Genomic DNA, 20,343 nt, shown 5'->3' with positions numbered 1-20,343 from the left:
AGGGCATTCCACTTCTTGCAACGAATGCAGGACAATACTCTACTTCAGCAGCTACCGAGGCAAAATAGTTACTTTGTCTTCCCAGTATTTTTTTATATTTTTGTGCATATATTTTATTTCAGTGGAAAATCGATGACATGATAGTATTAGTCAAGCTGAATGTAATTTAGAAGATAATTCTTTTTCAAACAAAAAAAAAGTTGGCCAAAATTAACAAAAGTATACATTTTGACTGTCTTCCTAATGGGAACAATTTGGCATTTTATTTCAAAATTCAGTAATATTTTTGAGAGATGTGTCCCTTCTCCAACACTTCTTTCCCCAAGAGAGACGACATAATAGTGGTTTGCTTGCGTTTGGTTTAACAGAACAATTACTCTCACTCTTAACCAATGACAAAAAGGCTTTTCTAGTTCATGAAGTACAAAAAAATAAGAAAAAAATCAAGGCTTTGCATAGCCCTATTGGCCATGATCAACCTTCCTTCTTGGGAGGCATATTAAGACAGAACAGGTTACCTTTGAGGTGAGTTTAGTATTTAAGTGTTCTTTGGGAAACCTGCATTACTGACAGAGAACAGCTTTCCCAAGGCTGAGCAGAGAGCTGGATGGGATCAGAGCTCTGGAGTAACGTCTCCCAGTCACGTGCGATCCCCAGCTCTCTTCTGCAGCCCACTAAAGGCCCCTGGCAACCTGAGTCCCCCAAATGAGGCAGCAGAGGATGCTTCTTCAAATATCTCCTTCATGCCAAGGATGTTTCTATGGTAATTCTGCATTCAAAGTTAGAGGCTCATGCTGTGTGAGAGGCTACACCAGGGCCGAAGGAGATGAATGAACCTACCTAAGGTTGTGCATACCCAGGGGGCTTCCATAATTTTGGGTGCGCAGAAATACAAAGACGGAATAATGACAATGTTGTGCTGCACTTCAGTTGTTGAATTACTTCAATACCTTGCTCACAGATGTGTGCATGTGAATCTAATCAACCAAACTCCTTGCAGACAGCAGAGATTATTTTGAGATATTATTCCTGCTTCTGCTACAGAAAAAGAAGCACCAGCCTTTCATAACCTCGTGTATACCGGGATGTGTGTGTGCATACGTACACAAACACACTCCCCCTCTCTATACATACAAAAAAAAAAGCTGAGGATAAAAAGTTTCCTATATATAGCACATTATTCTCAGAAAGATAAGACTTCTAATAACAGACTCGCCTTTTCAGGTGGAAAAAACACACCAAAAACCTGTTTGATTGTTCATCTACCTAAACATTTACAACAAAAAAACAACAGGGGAAAAAGGAAAGGTGGCACTATCAGAAATAAATATCTGAAGAAAATGAGATTTTTTCCATATCCCTTTAAATCCTAGAAAAAGAAGCTTTTCAGTGTCTTTTCTTCTTGAATCATTTTTTGCTTCAGATCCTCAAACAGCACATTCAACTATTCAATTTGCTGTTCAATAATAGGGACTCACATATTGTCTTTTAAATGCATACAAAAAAGTTGCACCTTTTTGCTTTCATTTTCCCTGTGTGTTTGTTGCATACTGACATCAAATTCCCTGCAGGCATCCTAACCTTGCAATTGGAGAAACATTGCTCTAGGGTTTTCCACGTGTCTAATACACCTGGATAGAAAGTGCTAATTGTCACCAACTTCCACTAAATGACAGCAGTAAGGCACAAAATATGCTTGATTTGCAGACGCTAGTGCCACTGGGAGTTAGCAGCAGATTAATAACTGTGCAGACCTCGAACATTCCCCTGGCACTGCCAGTCTGGGTTTCCAATGTAATGCCAGATTACGAGGCCTTTGTTTTTAGCTTGCTTTCCTAAGGAAATAAGGCTTAGGCAGTTGCATTGCCTCCCTGTGCATGTGTTTGACTGTCCTACCTTCCCACAGTAATTTCTGGTCAATCTGAATATGCTTTGTAGGAGGGTAGAGGTCACAAACGTACAATGGCCTTAGCAGTTTTGTGAAAAACAGGCAGCTAGGTAGATATAATCAAGCCTGAGCTTAAGTGTTTTAAATATCCTGGCTTTCTAGATTCAGGTATTCTTGTGGACAAACGAACCCTAATTCTGGTCAAGTTTTGTTAGTGCTGAAAGTAGAAGGGAGATGTGCCATAGCACATATTCAGCAGGCAGCAGCTCTTGCATCTGACCACCTTTACAGATCAGGTGTCAGACTAGATTCCCAGTTGTGTTTTCTTTTCTTTTTACAAACCTATGTGCCAAAAGTCCTATTTCAGCTTGAGGCTTTGAGCGCGCATCAGGAGGCAGCTTCTTGCACAGGTACAATCTTGCTCCAGTTTCCTCCAGATAAGTTCAGGGGCCAACACTTTACCTTCTCCTTTCTTCTTGGTCTGCTGCTCCTGCTGCTGTTTCTTCTCTGCTCTCGGCGCACATGGGCACGTACTCTTGGGTATGAGGACACCACCCCTATGGCATGCAAGCTTACTGACGGCTCTGGTGGCATTACAAAGCTCATTTCTGCATGCAGCAACATGATTACGGCGAAGGTGAGGGCGAGGTTGAGCAAATGCGTTTCAACACTTCTTTCTTGGTATTTATTACCATGCCGTAGCATTCCTGCAATCTGGCCTGCTGCTGCTCCAGCTGCTTATGCAAGCTCCTGATTGAGCGCAACAGCAGAAGCCGTCGGTACATAGCTAGCTGGAGCCGGTACTTCTCCTTTTCCTCCTTTTTCTTATTTTCTAAGGTCTCCATTACTTTTGCAGTCTTCGTCCAAATCACCCGGCCCAGACTCCCCGCCTGCGGCGTGTGGCAGCCCCCAGGGTCGTTCCCGGGCAGGGCAGTGACAGCCTGCAGGGGCTCGCCGGCCTCACTGGGCACCCTTGGGACCTGCGGCACCTCCGAACTCGGGGTGCTGTTGCAGCAGGGACTTTCGGAGCACAGGGAGGCAATGCCCATAGGCTGCAGGTTACCGACTGCCGTGGGGCACGACGAGCCACCTAAGCCACCTAATGATGTATTTACAGCTGTCAGATGATGCTCAGCCAACCCAGAGGCTGTCCTCTGTGCCTGGCTACCACTAACCATCTCTGGGCCAGCAAGGGCTTTTGCCTGGGCCACAGCCTTGCTGGAGAGGACGGACAGTCTTTCCGGCACTGCTGAGCTTCCCTTGTCTTCATTAAGGCTGGCTAACAAAGGGCTGGCAGAACAACCAGGGGATGCCGTTACAGCATCACGATTCGGAAATGGGTCTTCATCATCACTGTTATTTTGGATGTCCTCTTCATCTCTTGGCATTACGCCTACTGTCTCAGCCATTTATTGCATAAGCTACAGAAAGTTTCTGTGGAGAAAGTGGAAGCAAGAGGATTTCATTCCCGCATACACACACACAGAAGCCCAGTGCAGAGTGACATTTGAAGAAAGAACCTCTCTTTATATTTAAGCAATGGACCTATTACTTTTCTAATAAAGCACAACCCTTGGGTCACTTCAGGCCATTTCTTGTGATTTGCATTAGATGTTCTTCGAGACACAACATTAATCCAATAATAATTAAAATGATATACTGTACTATTAACATTCTCAAATCTTTAAAGGCAAGCGATCTATCCCTGCAGCACTGGCTGTGCTGACTAATTAAACAGAATACAGTTGTAAATGGGCATTGTAAGCACTTCTCCCATTTAAGAACACAGCTCTAACAAGTGTAGTTTGTAGAGACAGGTGAGTTATCAGGATTGATCAGCTTTAAAGGGAGGTGGATGTACACCAAACAGCAGGTTGCATTTAAATGCCCTCTCCAAAATTAACATCTGCTACCAGTTTGTTTACAAGGTTGCCTTTTCCCCTCCTATTAACTCTAACAGTAAAGCTATATTAGCACCGTGCTAGCCATAGACAGGAAAAAGAAACCAAACACTTACCGAGGTTACTGGGGGAAAGGAAAAGAGTTACAGTGCATTGTGTCTGTGTATCATGTTTTCTTGAATGTGAGTCAGCACAATCTGGAACAGAAACATCACGGTGCTGGAGCAGGAGCAGCAACAGCATTACGCTGTTCCACCCAGCAACAACACAGTCAGTCCCAATCACAGAGGAGTGCAGGGCTGGTTTGTTCCCCCCAAGAGGATATTCCTCCCTGGCATCCAGCTTTTATGTCATCTTTGAGCACCAAAATGAAAACCAGGGTTGGATGACACTTCTTCTCCCACCTCAAAACCAAACATACCTGATTCACTCATTCTACAGGGGGACAGTATCTATGGCCCTTCCCATCCCTGCCAGTCAGCAAGGAGGTAACACAGCACCAAAAAGAGGGCGAGGCATTCTGGACTCCAGTGTACACATTTTCCTTCAGAGAAAAGAAGCTTAGATAAACTCTAGCTGCATGAACAAGCTAAACCCAAAAATGAAACAAGCATTCAGCTCCAACTGAATGCTAAGCATAAAGGCAGGCAGAAGCTGTAGATGTAAGTGTTTAATATACACCCACGTTTAATTATGCTGGCCTAATCTTTAAGGAGCAGCTCTGCATCCAACTAAGGTATCCCACAGAACAATAAACTTTATCTGCACCTTTGATGTTCAGAAAAGCTACTTTCAGCATCCTCTCTCACTTGTAACACCAGGAAGAAAATTCACAAATCATCTATCTGCATCTACTTCAGTCAATTTACCACAGGGCTTCAGTTGCCCCAAGACTTTCTCTACTCCATTCTGAGAATATAAATAGAAGAAAGAACCAATCCAAAATACTATCTGGAATCTTCCTGGAGCTGGAAAAGAATGAACGTAGATCCTATCTCCACTTCTACATGTGCTGCAATACAGATAATAATTTCTTATTTTTCATCTGTACTTACTATCCTTCTTTCTGATGAATCTGTTAGGATATACTTCCAACCTTGAACATATGAAGTCCGGTTAACATAAATTCAGATTTGTACCCTGAGGTCTAACTTGAATGCCTTTTTTTGGTGCAAGAGATATTTTGCACTGAATTGATAAAATAAACTAAACCTGCTGTGTTTATGTGCCAGATCATGCTGCAGATTATATAAATAATACTAGGAAGAGATTAATATCCAGTGAGTTAATAAACTCTGCAGGTTTATATCTTGGTGATTCCCATTTATCTGAATAACAAGTTAGGGTAATTGAAGAATATGGAATTCAGATAACAGGGATTTTACTGTATTACACACTGAAAAGGTTCACTGTAATACAGCATTATGTATAGAGTCTTTTAGTTTCGGCTGCTCTCCTCTCCAAAGCACCGCAGTCATATCTTCCCACTACAAAGAGGACAGTGGATGGGTGCTAGGTAGTACGTGGTCTCCAGCTATGTCAATATTTTTCTGTCAGCAATAGTATTCTGTTCCTCACTTCTACCTTTATAGCAATTTGATGCAAAATAACTATTTTCTAATAGTCTAACAGGGAATGAAAAAACAGAGTTTGGGGTTTGTTTTTTTTTGTGGATTGTTTTGTTGTTGTTTTTTTAAAAAAACCTCTCTGCAGCTTTAATTTTTTCAGCAAAATTTTACAGCCGGTGTTGTTTGAAGGGATGGGGAGGGGGACAAAAAAGTGGTTTTGCACACCAAATTAGTTTCATCAAAAATAATATTAACTGTTTTATAGGTGTGGACCTGGATGGAATAAATAGCATCTGATACGATCAACTAAATAAAACTACGAACAATCAAAACTCATTGAGCTAGATGGCTTTTCATAGAATATTATGACTTCAGCTGTAATCTATGAAGCTTAATAGCAAAAAATATTCAGTCCATTGGACTTAGAGATCCAGCAAAATAGAAATACCATAAAAGATACATATTTATCATTGCTAAAATGCAAGTGCCATTTATGGGCAGGGCTGCATGCATGTTTCTGTTATTACCCTCCCTTCTGTTGTTCACAACTTCCTAAAATCTCACCTAGAGCATCAGATAGAAACTTTCTAGATTCAGTTTCTGCCTGAAGGTGAATATATACTGAACACTTCAGCCAGAAACATTGAGACGCTCGAGTACGAAAGCAGGAACAAAAACACTCTTATGGCTGGGGACACTTACGGAAACCTTTCAGGAGGAAGGCCTCTTGTGTAACACACAGGCTGGGGAACAGGGAACAAGACCACAGCTCTTTTCAAACAGAAACACCTAAATTCTTGTTCTAGGATGATACAACAATCCTTCTTTCCCCCCCAAACTGTTACCTTGACAAAGTGACTCCTACAGTTTATCTCCCTTTTATTTGCAATTCAACATCTTAATAAAGAGACCTGAAAAGACCTCACATTAGCTTCCTCTGCTGCAAGAGGCACATTGTGCCATTTCACTGATGAAGAAACATTTTGAGAAGAGTTTGCTATTCCCATTGAGAGCCTGTCACAGGCGGACTTTGCTCGATGCCTCTTGCTCACTCCTGGACTTGTTTTCCAAGGCAATATTTGTGGGAACCTTTCCAGGCAGAAGCTGCTTCAGATTTCACGGTGAATACATCTGTCCGTCCAACACACTGAGAACTTCAGGTAGGTGAAATGAAAGCAAAGATGCCTCCAGTTGAGGTTCACTGCATTTTATTACCACCCACTCACAGGTAGATGCGACTGCAGCAGTTTCAAGGTGTAGACCCTGGGGAGCCACCTTCAAGCTGTCAGTCTTGCATGCCCCTGCAAGGTCTGTGCTAGCAGAGGTTTTTAATCCACGCAGTCCTTCAGATAATCACTACAAGAGGTACTTGGCAACCTACAGGCTCATTCATATCTGTAAGCACGTGCTGAAATGCTCTGTGCTTGCCTGCCTATGGAATGAGGACCTAGCCAGCATGGTTGTGTCTCGCATGGCAGCAGGAAAGAAATGGTCACAGGGAAGTCCCTGCAGATAGTCATGACAACTATTTCTCCTTTCTCTTCCAATTATAATGCCATTCCCCAGTGTGGACAGACGTGAGGACAGGAAGGTGCTTGGTCTTGGTTTTTTATTAAGTACAAATGTTTTACCGAAGTTCAAAGCGTAACAGCCAAACACACTTACGAACAGCATCAGAAGGTGATAAGCACGAGCAAAGATATGTCATTATAAGACTGTAGCCTGTGAAGCTATGTTGTTCTGTATTTGAGTTTGGGGAGTACTTTTAACAAAGTAGTAAAAAATATCCTATTACACAGTAGTGTAATTCCATATTTTATATTAATTGCTTTTAAAGATCAAAAGCCATATTCTGTCTGTTAATGTACACACTCACATGGCCTCCTATGAAATCAATGAGATCCACATGTGTGCATCTGAGGCCTAAGTTTTTCCCCAAAGATTCTTTAAAATCCTTTTACAGAGCAGTAAGTCATAGAAGAAAGTCGTATGTTCCCTTTCTTCTGGCTCCATACCCAAAACAGACATGAGTTATTACAGGCTGCTCTGCATTACGCTGGATGGTAACGGTACCCTGAGGGGCCACTGGCCAGCCAGGGATTGCTGTCATTCTGCTCTCACCCTCATCCACACCTAGACATTTCTGCAATCCTTTTACACCAGCAGAGAAACAAGAATGAAATGGAGACCAGCTCCACGTGCAGCCCACTGATGATATCAAGAAGTGCTCTAGATATTTCAGCAGCAAGGAAAAGCACAACAGGACATCTCAGTGGCTTTCAGACAGAAGGACATTAGGTGTCTGTACAGCGCTGCAGCTCATACATGTGTGCAGATAACCTGGAAGCTTTTAAGAAAAAGCAGAGTGGATACATTATTTTACCAGTGGGGAAAGGTTCAATGGCTTCAAACCTGAAAATCCAGATTCCTGTAGACCATCTTTATATTAAGGGTAAAAAACATTGAAACAATATCTGCCACGACTGGCAAAAATTAGCAGGCTTGCTACCAGTCTCAGCAGAACTGCCTGTCAGAGGTACAAATCTCTGAAGGAGTAGCTCAGACTGCATTCAGACTAAGGTTGAGTTGAGTTTGCAGGCTTCAAAATCTCAAGACTGCAGGTGCCAAAGTGACCCAAACACTACGAAGGGCTGGATGACGGCTCTCACTGCAGTATTTCAGCAACTCTACTCCTAACCCTGCTTGGGCTTAAATATTCCCACGGACACAAAATGAAAAATATCTTTATATGGCTTAATAAAGAGATTTTGAAAGTGGAATGTTTTGATTTTTCCTTAAGGCAGCAGCTGTTCTCCCTACCATCTATGTGGAAAGCATTAGCTTATGATTTGAATCACTGTTAACTGAGTAAAAGAGTAACGGCATCGTTGCTTAAACCAGTTTATAGTCTAAGTCCACATTCGTGCCATCTGATCCACGGAGCTGTGTTTTTATGCTGAAACAGCCACAAAAAACTTTCTAAAGTCTTGTTGTGAACTCGGGGATCTACTTCAGCTCGCACAATAAGCAGTTAACATGGCATAGAGGCCAAGGTGGAAAGGGAGAAACCATGGGCACACATAGCTGGGCTCTTGTTTGATTTTCTCCCATCTGGGAAGACTGATCTGTATTGGGCAGACCCAGTAGGCATCAAATGGGCCAGCACATTTCAATGCAGAGCAAACTCTTTGCATTTCTAAAGTGGGTTAAGAATGCTTCCCAGTGGACAAATAAAGGAGGAAGGCTTGCACACCCCTACAAACTAGTGTGGGGGCAAATGGAAATCTTTATATTGACTTCAAAAACACCAGTGAATCTTGAGAACTGCCAGTTGACCCCATTTACTGTTTCTTCTTCTAACAGAGAGAATGCGCTTGTCTATAATTCATTACAATTGTACTGAAAAGGAAAATCTGATTATAAACATAAAAAATGATGGATTGCAAAAAATAGCTTCCCTTGCATGTTAAGTGAAAATGAAATTCTAAAATATCAAAGATTTGATTTTTTTTCCCCATAATAAAGAAAAGATTGCATTTTATAGTAGCAAAATTAAAGGTGACCTTCTTCAGTGTCATGCTCCTGTCTCTATTTTTTTTAATTTTAATCTTGCAGGGTGCTTATCATTTTGTTCAGCAAAAAGTACAGTGTGGGAGGGGGAGAGAAAAATGCAAAAGAATTTAAAGTAGGAAGATCACGTAACCTGAGATGCTATTACAGCCTTCCTATGGAGAAGAGACTAAAAAATACTTCCTGCAGAAAAGATGGTACTTGAAATATATTTGAATAACCTCCAGTATTAAAAGATTTAGAAGTATTGCTCATATATTGCAAGAACTCCATGCCTAGCAGGTAAATACTGGATTACCCAACCTAGCTGTTAGATTTCAGATGTGAAAATGAGCATGTAGACAACTCACGTGTCTAGTTACAATTCACATCCGGTATGCATTGAGAGAAAAATCCTTTCTGCTAAGTAATATGTAAACAGACTATGTAATTTTTGATAATTGATGCTCATGTTTGCTTTAATTTTGACACTTGATCATAACTGACAAACTGATGGCTAGGAAAGAAGAAAACTTTAAGCTGTAAGAATAATAAACAGAGCATTGTGAGAGATGGGGGAAAAAAAAAAAACATACATGGGAGGAAAATTTCAGGAAGTGGGGCTAAGCCACAAATGGATAGACAAGTAATTGTTTGGTGTTTCACCACAACTTAAAATGAACTTACAGACCTTTCCAGAAGCCAAGTGCATTTTTTCAGAAAAAGTAACAACATTAAATGCTTTAAAAAGTGTGTACATTTTCTTCCTTAGCTGTTAAACCAGAATGGTATGAGGCAAGAATATTAAGAAAATTACATTTAATATAAAAATTTTTGTTAAGAAACAGTTTCAGAGCAAGTGGCTAAAAAAAAAAAAAAAAAAAAGGAAGCATTCATGCTGTTTGAGCCTAACCATTTCCATGAATCTTAAATTGACTCATGAGGAGCTTAACTCTACAGATCTGTATCAAGGACTGCAAAGACTGCATCTACAAACACCTTCTCAAAAATTCTACTTTCTCATTCAGTATGCCTTGGTGTGTAGCCCACTGTGGTGTTGCCAACATATCAAGCCTTGCATAGCACCCAAAGCAATCCAGCTTTACTCATAGTGTCTACATAGGCTCACTTGCCATCTGTGTTGTCCACACACAAACACAGAGTGAAAAAAACTTTCCCCAAGCTTACTTGGGGCTGAGAAGAGTGTCAGGCTTGCTCACTCCTTAATGCCTTTGAAGCTGCTAACATGGCTGAGATGGATGAGAGTGAGTAGGATACAAGCCTGTCTATCAGCAAAAAACATGATCTCAGCAGTATGTAGTGTAATTGATCTAAATCTCAGCTACAGCAGAGTTAACAGACTCCAACGGAGAGAGAAGGCATATGGACCACAGGGTTTGTTGTACTTGACCATGTTCTTAATTTGCAGTGTAGGCATTGCTCAGCAACCTGCTTCCAGTGGTTAGTACAGATAATTCTTTCACACCAGCAGTTTCATTTTTACATCCAGAGGCTCTTTGCTGAGGGTCTGTCAGAGTCCAATTCATTACCTGCAGAATTATCAGCTAAAACCCTGTCACTTTTCTAGAAGTAAAATTTTTAAGATATTAGAAAGTAACAGAGAAAATATAGCCATATACAATTAATGAAAGATAAGCCTCCAAATGCTTGGATGTTTATTTTAGAGATGTGTATCTACAGATACTTATTTCTTAAAGGAAGAAGGGATATGGAGTCCAGTTTTGACTTGATTCAACAGAGGACAGGCTAAGAAAGAAGCATCTGAGATACAAATCCCACTGAAGTCTCAGGCTGAACAGAAGAAATAATGCGTCCTTCCCAGAAACAGAAGTTAGGTTCTGGATGTCAAAATTAGGTGATGCTTCCTTGTACTACCTAAGTTCCCTGCAGCTCTGCCTGCTCAAACCTTGAACCCCTGAGCCCCAGGCAAAGGTCCTGCTAGAATCCCACTAGCACGGGTAGTCCCAAATCCTCCTCCTTGTACCCAGAAGGCACTAGCAAGTTGTTATTAACTCCAGTGACACCAGCTCACAATTTTATCCTCAGTCATGCTTACAGACCCTCCTTGAGATCTACCTGAAGAGCATTAAGGAACACAGAGCAAGATCGTTGCCAACTATCAATGTATTATTTGCCACCGTGCAAGCTTTCTCCCCATCCTTTCTAAAACCTCTGCCAACGCACCACCAGCACCACCTTAGTGACTCCAGAAGAGATCACAACACTTAGTGGAGGTATTGTACTAATGAAGATTTTGAGAGCAAAAACATCGTGTTTGACCTCACACTTGGCAAATTACTCACAGTTCCCTGCTTCCCTTCACGAGATTGTCTTGATAACAACCATTGCCAGTAGGCATCTGAGACAGTGAGTGCAGCAAATAAATAAATAAATAAATACATGCCTACATATGTGAACTCCACTTCCTTAGGCAAAAATAATGATTCAAATGAGTGATGGATCTGCTGCTCTCTTACGTATGGTAGTTGTACATACACCAATGTGCAAGAAGCCTTCCAGAGACCTCTGTCATCGCTTGGGTAAGTGATAATTCAAATTGCCAGTCTACTGATTTAAGGAACTTGCATTAATCTCGAGGGAAGGTTGCTGTTTTGTCATTCTAAAAGGGCGGCACACCTCTGCAGCTTCTTTCAGTATAGGTTGAGGGAATGAGTGCATATCATGTATGCCAGAAGGAGGTAGAACTGGCCAAGCCAAGCAAGTTAAAGCAATGCAAAGCTTTGAGACAGGCGAAAAATAAATCCATGCAGAAGGACACATAGTACATGTATGAGCAGACTATCTGAGCTCTTGCTTTCTTGCCTGGAAGAACAAACATTCCTTTCTGAACTCTGCTCATTTTTACAAAGCCACCAAGCTCATTGGACAAAAGTACAAGTCATAAGAGAAGTACAGGGCACCTAATCTAGGTAATTCATCTCATCCTAAAGTGTTTTCAACACAGACAGGAGAAACTGCCACTTGGAATAGGCTTCCCTTAACTTCACTTTCAAATGACGTACCTTTCAGATGACTTAAGTCCACAGCAGCGCACCTTAACCATGAGGCACGTATTACTGAGAGAGACTGAAAGCTCAGCCTTAACACAGTTAGAGCAGGAACTCTAGGTCAGTGGAGAGAGCGATCCTTGCACTGGTATAGCCAAACAGCTTCCAGCAATCACCGGTTTAGGGGTTTCCTGAGCTTTATGCTGCATCTAGATAACTGTGCTTAATAGTCATTGATGGAATGATTTGCCTAATTCCCTTTTGAAGCTACTTATGCTTTTTGGCTTCTATAACATCCCATGGCAATGAATTCTGCAATCTAATTTTACGTTGCGTGAATAGCATTACCAACAGAGCAGGCCACACCTTTCCAGGGATTCAATAACATGCTGACACCATCTTACTTTTGTCTTGTTTAATCTCATGAATCATGAGCAATACAACAAAGATTTCCACATCTGTCTGGGTTTTTTTCCAACATGAAAAAGCTCTTTTAAAGCAATGGCTATCAACGGGCAAATGACATGCTATACTTTTGCACAGGAACATGTATTTCTCACATAGCTTATGTTACCATAAACCCAAGGCTGGCTGAGGCTGTTCAGCAAAGGCAGCAAAAAATAAGGAGTAAGTAGTTATTTGCAGCAATAGAAAGAGATGCGACTCTGGGAGGGGACAGAGAATCCCCTCACTCCTGGAACAACCCAAGTAGGAAGCAGTGGAGTATCCCTGGAGGAGAAAAGTGAGGAGAAACCAGCAGCAGTTTTAGAGGGAGCGTGAATGAGAAAAAGAGACTGGGAGAAGACAAAAAGTGGTCTTTAGATTTCCACAAGAATTAAACCGGAGAAAGGGGAGTGGGAGGGACAGGGGAGAGGCAGGTTAAAGGATCGCATTCTAGTCATCGCCAGCAGAGCACAAGTAGGAAACGAGACCTGGACTGCCTCTCCCAAGTCTGCTGCCCTAGGCGACTGTTTACTTTGTGTTTGCCCAAGCCAGCGTGAGATGTTATAAAATGAGTTTCCAAAATGCTCTGAGTCACCAGAACATGGATGAGATCTGTGGATTCAAGCCACCTTTCAAGATTATGAATCTCTTCTGAATATCCATTATGCCGATGATATATAACAAAATCACTGCTGTAATGTGATGCACATGTCAACTTTAAGGATGCAGTCCTTCCTCAGATGGCATCAGCAGAGGGACACGTCAGCATGGTGGATTACCAGAGCAAATGCTTTAGCATGCAAAGTGATGCAATGTGTTTTAACAACAATTGTTCCCTTATGTTTGTTTCTGTGTCAGGTTTGACGGCACTATCTGCCAGGACAATGCTCAGGATCCTTTGCATTGCTTTGCAAAACCTGATTATGTGATCAAATGCTTAAAGCACATAAAATCACTTCCAAGATTCAATGAGACAGGTGTGCCAGAAAAGTCAGTAGGTGTTTGAAATAATTGACGCTAACAGCTAGACCTGGATTTTTCAAAAGAATATGTGTTTTGTTTTGGATTTGGGGCTTTTTTGTTGGTTTTTTTGGTTGTTATTGTTAGGGTTTTTTCTTCTTCTAATGCACTGTCATATAAACTGCCTAGAAATTCAGCCTTAGCATAATGTTCACATCAAATGAAATTCACCCGTTAAGAAAGAACATGCACAGGGTCCTCCCTGAAGTGGAAAAAATGAGTCTTTGTGTAGAGTAGATACCCTGTGAGCCTTCTTACCCTGTGCACATGCCTAGAACAACACAGCAGACTCCAATGTCATAGTAGAGCTGATGCTTTAGGACTGGGAGACTCAGCACTGAGCTGTAGCTCTAGCTCTTAGCAGCCCTTTCCCCCCATCTGTGACACTAAAGTTTTCCAATAAAGGCCCAGACCCTTATAGAAATGTTGCTATGTGGATGACTGTAGAAGAAACAGCAGGGTTACCTTGTCTTCTATTAATCACTTTTGTATTGCATTTCCAGCCTACTCTGAACCATCACACAGTGCCCAAAGTGAGGAAGTGTGATTGGCATTGAGGAGCAAGGGCAGAAGGCAAAATGGCTGTGGCACTTGCCCAAAAGTCATCATCTCACATGGAGGCTTCACCCTGTGCTCCCAGTTTTGGGTCTAGCCTGGCACCAGTGTCTTATTGCACAGCTTTGCAAGAGCTTCAGTCCCTCAGAGGTATTCAGGCACAGAAACCAATGAGAAGTGGTACCTATACGCTTTCAGAAATCTGTCTTTAATTTCATCATCCCATAAATCTCTTTAATGGAGACATCCTTCATCTTTTCTGCTTCACAAGCCAGTTGTGAAGCTTAATTACATGATGATTATGAAGTCCAGTAAATACAACATATAATAAGAGTAGTTAATGAGATTTCTGTCACAAGCAGACTCTATCTCTTGTGAAATATTACTCACATGTTGCAAAAAAAAATTGTTTTCAAAAGAAAAAAGCAGATATATTCAATATAAAACAAATCCAGCTTGATTACTTCCATAAATAATATGTTATACAACTCAATGATATTTATTAAAACGGCATGGAAAATAGCATAGACTTTTCTGACCAACGTGGAATACTGTCTGCCCATCCATGTGTCGGTCGTTACCTGCAGTGCCTGGCCAAGACTGGCACCACAGACCCACAAGGGATCTGCTTCCCAAGGAATCTAGTGGCTTAAATACCTCCAAAGACCTGACATGAGGTCCCATTGCACCAAGTACCATTTAAATCCACTACAAAAAGATTGACTGAGTTTTAAATTGTATATACTCAGTAATGCAGCCTTACCTTACCACTGGGCCCCATATATAAAAAGAGTGCATGTGGCATCATGGCAGTTGCAATGTATTCAGCCAGTTCAGATTCCTCACACTGCTTTAACCATTTGTCCATAGTCTTTGCATGACCAAAGTACCTTGTGTTGCCAGAAAAGAATGAAGAAAGGAAGAAAAATAAAAAAGAGAAGGTCTAAACGGTTATGCAGTATTAACTGTGTAATGGCTGACGGGGCTCCAGTGCACAGACAAATATTTTCCAAACAGATACTCACATAGTGACCAATTAATGAATTTCATAGCACGGTGGACCTTGGCTAGATGACTACGTGCACACGTAAGACTGGAGAGAAAGTGTTGCTTGCATATTCAGTGCTTTCTCAAGCAGTAGTAAAGCATATAAGCCTAACAAGGGTAGAAGGACTCAAAGGAGGAAGCAGTGATTCCTTAAAAAGACAGAGCTCTTTGGCATGCATCCTTCCCAGACAGAACAAACATACATCCTACCTACACTGTATCTGGGCAAATACATTTCCTGTTAACAATTATGGTATGGAATTCATAAATTAATAAGACTTTTGCAGAGCTCAGGCAGGAGTGATTTTTCAGCACACGAAGCCTGTTACAGCAAGTTCTATTAATATTCACCAAAGGAAAACCTGTTTGTTGACCTAAAGTGCGACTGCTTCCTATTCTCTTCTTGTGAAATTATTTAGGTCCTGTGGGACAACTGTACTGAGCTTTTGACGCAAATATTAAAATTCTATTTAGATGTACAATGTTTTAATGCAAATTTTTACCATAAAACCAAATGCTCCATTCAGTTAAATTAATAGAATTACAAAAAGATGTAATGATAGCAATTAAGTCTTGAAAATGCAAATTTTATAGTCAAGGACAATTACTTCATTTATAGTATACTGGAATGATGCCAGATGAAGGTAATTTAGATCCCCCTAGCTCACAGTTATATCATGAAGGATATCTTAATTTCATTAGTACAACAAAGATGGGTGAGAAGTTAGAGAATACAAAAAAAAAAAAAAAGAGACGGGAGAGAAAATTTGACCTTTCTCATTTCATTGCAGTTAGAATACATAGATCTTACTAAAGTATTAGTAATATTTCTTTCTACTCCCATCTCTGAAAAAATGCTTTTTTTTTATTAGCAGCAATGGAACATTAGTATGTAAAAGGTCAGCTTCATTCAGATACTTAGAGCCAGTGTGCCCATGCCACAACAGTTATGAACCTCCCATTATTTCAGTTTTAAGGATGCATACAGTGTTAGCGCATGGCTTACAAGGTCTCATGCCATGGCCTCAGGGGCACATGATTTTGGCTCCAATAGAATTTAAAACATTATTGAAAAATTCCACTCACTCTTACAAAAGTACTCCTGCCTCCCCCAAACAGGAAAGTCAAATATCATTAGTTTTTCATTAGCATAGCCAGTAGATGCAGAATACAGAGTGATATACTACAGATTTCCTAGCCTGCTTTGAGGGGGAAAAAAAAAAAAGAAAAAAAAATAAAGAGTGTTTCATACAGACTCTTTAGCACATTACCAAGTTCAAATAGGAGTTTGAAAGACTCCAGAGGTTCTTCTTTCTTTCTTTCCTCACTGCTCTAGTAGCTACTCCTAACCCAAACAAGTATCCAGGGAAAGGCATAATAAATATGGTGCAGTATGAAGTTTAAATAAAAAGTCTTTACATCTACCGTTTTTTCTTCATGGCCTGCTGTAGCCATTACAGAGAAACCCACACCCAACAGGGATGGACTCACTGAAGAGCTGTATACTTCTAAAGTATTCTAGTTATACCAAATTCCCTTCCCAAAGCCTAACACATGGGGTCTGGCAAGAGCTGAAATCTCCACGGACAGAGCAGCAAAGTTCTCCACCTCTTTCCTTACCCTGAGCACAGGTAACAAGGGCAACACGAAACATGCTTGCCAAGAGAAGAAGGACCTGCTTACCCACAAAAGGAATAGCTTTGCTCCAAACCTCGCACGCTGGAGCTGACCACAAGCCTCCTGCTGGCAAACCCACCCCAACACCCCGCGATGGGCAGGCGGCAGGGGACCGGGTTTATCCCCTTGCGCAGCACCACACTGTGACAAGAATAGACCATGGCAGGACCCCCGCCCGGACCCCCTCCTGGAGCCGCTTCACAGACCCGGCTCACTGCAAAACAACCCATGCACTTGAGAGGTATAGCATTTTTATCCTTCATCCCATTGTCGCCATGATAGCTAGTGTAATATTTTTAAATGGTAAAATGAAGACGTGCAAGCCTTATTGGGAGACAAGTGTGAACAAGTGAAATTGTTTTGTTAATCTGACCTACAAGTTCACTAAACCTGTTCTTCAGTGATATAGTTAAAGGTACCGTTTACCATAAAAATGGGCATCTTAAAAATAAAAGGACAACTATGACCTGAGTTTAGTTCATTATTGATTTTAATAACAGGGATGTTGGCTATTTTGTTTTACGAAAACAAGCCTATTCTGAAGGAAAAAGGTACCCGGGGTAGGGTTTGTGCTTTTTCCTCCTTATTCCTGAATTAAAATACAGCAGAGCACACATGGAGACACGCTGGCTTTGCTTCCTTGGAGATGGTCTTGTGAAAGTAGGAACAGGGCCAGTGCTTTTTTCCCCTCTATTTGTCAACATGTGTGCTCAGGCACAGCTGTAGTGCCATCCCTGTTTTGCACTGATCTCGCGAGTGAACGTCTGACCACGCTGAAGTGAGCTGGAGAGATGCCATTGACTTCAACGGCAGGATTTCACCCCATATTTTTTCAAGTCAAGGATGCTATCAGTCACCCCTGCTGCTTGAAACCAATGGATGGTATCCTGGCTCATGGAAAGTCACTGGCTCCCTGTGCAGTTCAGATTTCCTTCAGTGAATTCTGCCTTCTATCGTCCAAGAGAAAAATTAGACCTTGTACCGATATTGACTTTATCCCATGCTTCTGATTGTTACACTCCTATTACACCTGACAAGTTAATCTGAGCTTGTTATTGTTATTTATTTATTTATTTATTTATTTATTTATTTATTTATATGGACTGATGTAGCATTCTAAACTCTCCAAAAGTCTTTGTGGATGTCGTTTGGAGATTTGGCTTAATAAGGAGTGCTTGAGTGAGTTAAGGTTGGGTATGTTTGTACCATATTGTACAATACAGCTTAAACTTCCATGTCGTTTTATTGAAAAGCATACGTTTAACAAGTTAATAGTTTGTGAATCTGCTGAGTCTCAGCTGTTGCAGGGAGAAATGTTTTATCCTGGCTATTCCCAGTATGTCTCAGCTGTAAAAAAACAGGCTGTGATCGTAATAGGATATTGATTAGTCTGGATCCCATACAGAGCAGAACTTGATTCTTTGGTGGACCACTAAAGGTCATATTGCTTGATTGCTCCATAGCTTCTAAAATACAAGAAATATTGAACCAAAACTGCTTTCAATTATACTCATGTTATCTGAGGCCTGGGAATGTAACTGAGGGCAGCATTTGGCCCATTCTGTTAAAAAAATGGGCCGATTCTCAGCATTTCATTTTGTCATTAGCTTACTCTAATTGACGTTCTGGGCTAAACTTAATTCCAGGGTAAGGAGGTGCAAATCTGTTTGATCCATGGACTTAGTTTTGGGTGGATCTGACATACAGTGATTTGTACGTAGTGTTATCTGAAAATTACGTTGGGTTTAGGAGTAGCTTTGGTTTACATCTTCATATGCATTTCTGCAGAACAGTGTTTACAACTGTCTACGTACCTCAGATCTCCAAATTCCTCACTTGACCTGACTGTTACAATGATCTTAGGTCGGCAATGAGCTAACGACTTACTGTTAAATAAGATTTAATCAAAGCATGATGCTGTGGTCAGTGAAATGAACTAGCTTTTTGTGCTAATGAAGATCCAGGCCAAAAATTATATAAAGATGTCAAAATACGTTGTGGAAAATGGTATAACTCTAACTCTTCCTTTTATTACACCGACACTACTGAGATTGTAAACACAGAAACAGGCTTCTAGGAAATGTTATAATATAAGTGAAGGAAAAATTTGTCCTGTTTTATCTTCTTTCAAGAAATTCAGTTTTCTAGTCAGAACTCCAATAGAGTAAATTCCATTTGTGGTCACCCAGACAATTCAAGACAACTGTGGAGAAAAATTCTAGCAACAAGTCAATTAATTCCTTGATCCTATCAGAAATGTGAGTTAGATTTAGCTTGATACTAAATTCTACTAAATCCTAAAATGCAGTAGAGAAAGAAATAGAGGAGTCATACATGAATTTTAGTCAGTACTGTTCCTAGTTGTTCTGTCACTTGGTAAGATAGAAAGCAACTACTCTAGTGCATATTTATTCCAAATTAATAGAGCAATTCTGAAAGGAAAATACTAAATTTTCCTTTTTATGGCATTATTTATTTATTCCTGTTTCCAATCCATATTGCAATGTTTCTTGTGGAATGCAATTCCCTTTTTACTCCTGACCTACATCTGCTTTGAAAGCTGTATGGACAGGATAATTTCTTTTCTGTTTTCAATGTTTTTCTTCTCACTTTATAAATGCTCAAAAATGAGACAAATTCTTTCTGATCATTTTCTATTTTCCCAGCTTTCTGAATACTGGAGTGGGTTTCTTTTGAGATGTGATTTTAAAAGGATTTAAGGACCTGCATTTAAAAGTCCATATTTTCAGAAGTTGCCTGTGATTTCTGGAGACTGGGCAGTTTGTGGGTCCAGTTTAGGCAACTGTTTGATTTTCAGATATTCAGAGCATTCACAAAGCCTGTTGAAGCACTGTGCTGGTTTTGGCTGGGAGACTTGATTTTCTTTATAGTGGCTGGTATGGGGCTACATTTCGGATTTGTGCTGGAAACAGTGTTGATAATACAGGGATGTTTTAGCTGTTGCTAAGTAATGCTTATACTAAAGCAAGGACTTTTCAGCTTCCCATGCTCTGCCAGGGGCACAAGAAATTGGGAGGGGGCACAGCTGGGACAGCTGACCCCAACTGGCCAGGGGATATTCCATACCATGTGATGTCATGCGCAGTATGTAAAGCTGGGGAAGAAGAAGGAAGGGGGGGACGTTCAGAGTGATGGCATTTGTCTTCCCAAGTACCCGTTACGCGTGATGGAGCCCTGCTTTCCTGGAGATGGCTGAACACCTGCCTGCCCGTGGGAAGGAGTGAATGAATTCCTTGCTTTGCGTTGCTTGCGTGCGCGGCTTTTGCTTTGCCTATTAAACTGTCTTTATCTCAACCCACGAGTTTTCTCACTTTTACCCTTCCGATTCTCTCCCCCATCCCACTGTGGGGGAGTGAGCGAGCGGCTGCGTGGGGCTTAGCTGCCGGTTGGGGTTAAACCACAACAAGCACAAAGAAGGCTTTCAGTGCCCTTTAGGTCCTTTAGGCTTATTCTCTTCATTAACTCCAAACTGAGGTATTTTGGAAAACTCTATTTTTAAAAACTCTTGCCTTCAATGAATTCCACAGTTCCATGCAGAAAGTCAGTAGGAAGACCAAGTTAAGCCCATGCTTCAAGTTTTCCTGATTCTTGCACAACTTCTTGTCTATTGGACAGTTCTCAGCAACTACAACCATCTGTAAAAT

At 41.0% G+C, this 20,343-nt stretch overlaps 1 protein-coding gene across 1 annotated transcript; it reads right to left on the bottom strand.

The window, feature by feature from the left end:
• Positions 1-2,514: 2,514 nt before the first annotated feature.
• Positions 2,515-3,297, bottom strand: LOC142406498 (uncharacterized). The gene has a single exon (XM_075495447.1). The coding sequence runs from the start codon at positions 3,295-3,297 to the stop codon at positions 2,515-2,517; it is 783 nt and encodes a 260-aa protein (XP_075351562.1).
• Between the last annotated feature and the right edge of the window lie 17,046 nt (positions 3,298-20,343).

Source organism: Mycteria americana, chromosome 2, assembly GCF_035582795.1.
Source record: "Mycteria americana isolate JAX WOST 10 ecotype Jacksonville Zoo and Gardens chromosome 2, USCA_MyAme_1.0, whole genome shotgun sequence".
In the NCBI taxonomy this organism is placed as follows: domain Eukaryota; kingdom Metazoa; phylum Chordata; class Aves; order Ciconiiformes; family Ciconiidae; genus Mycteria; species Mycteria americana.
Note: the sequence above shows the minus strand (reverse complement) of the source record. Positions and strands in the feature narration are given on the sequence as shown.

Bases quoted from the DNA above. Each gene is read 5' to 3' on its own strand.
- LOC142406498 (XM_075495447.1), bottom strand. From the start codon at position 3,297: ATGGCTGAGACAGTAGGCGTAATGCCAAGAGATGAAGAGGACATCCAA.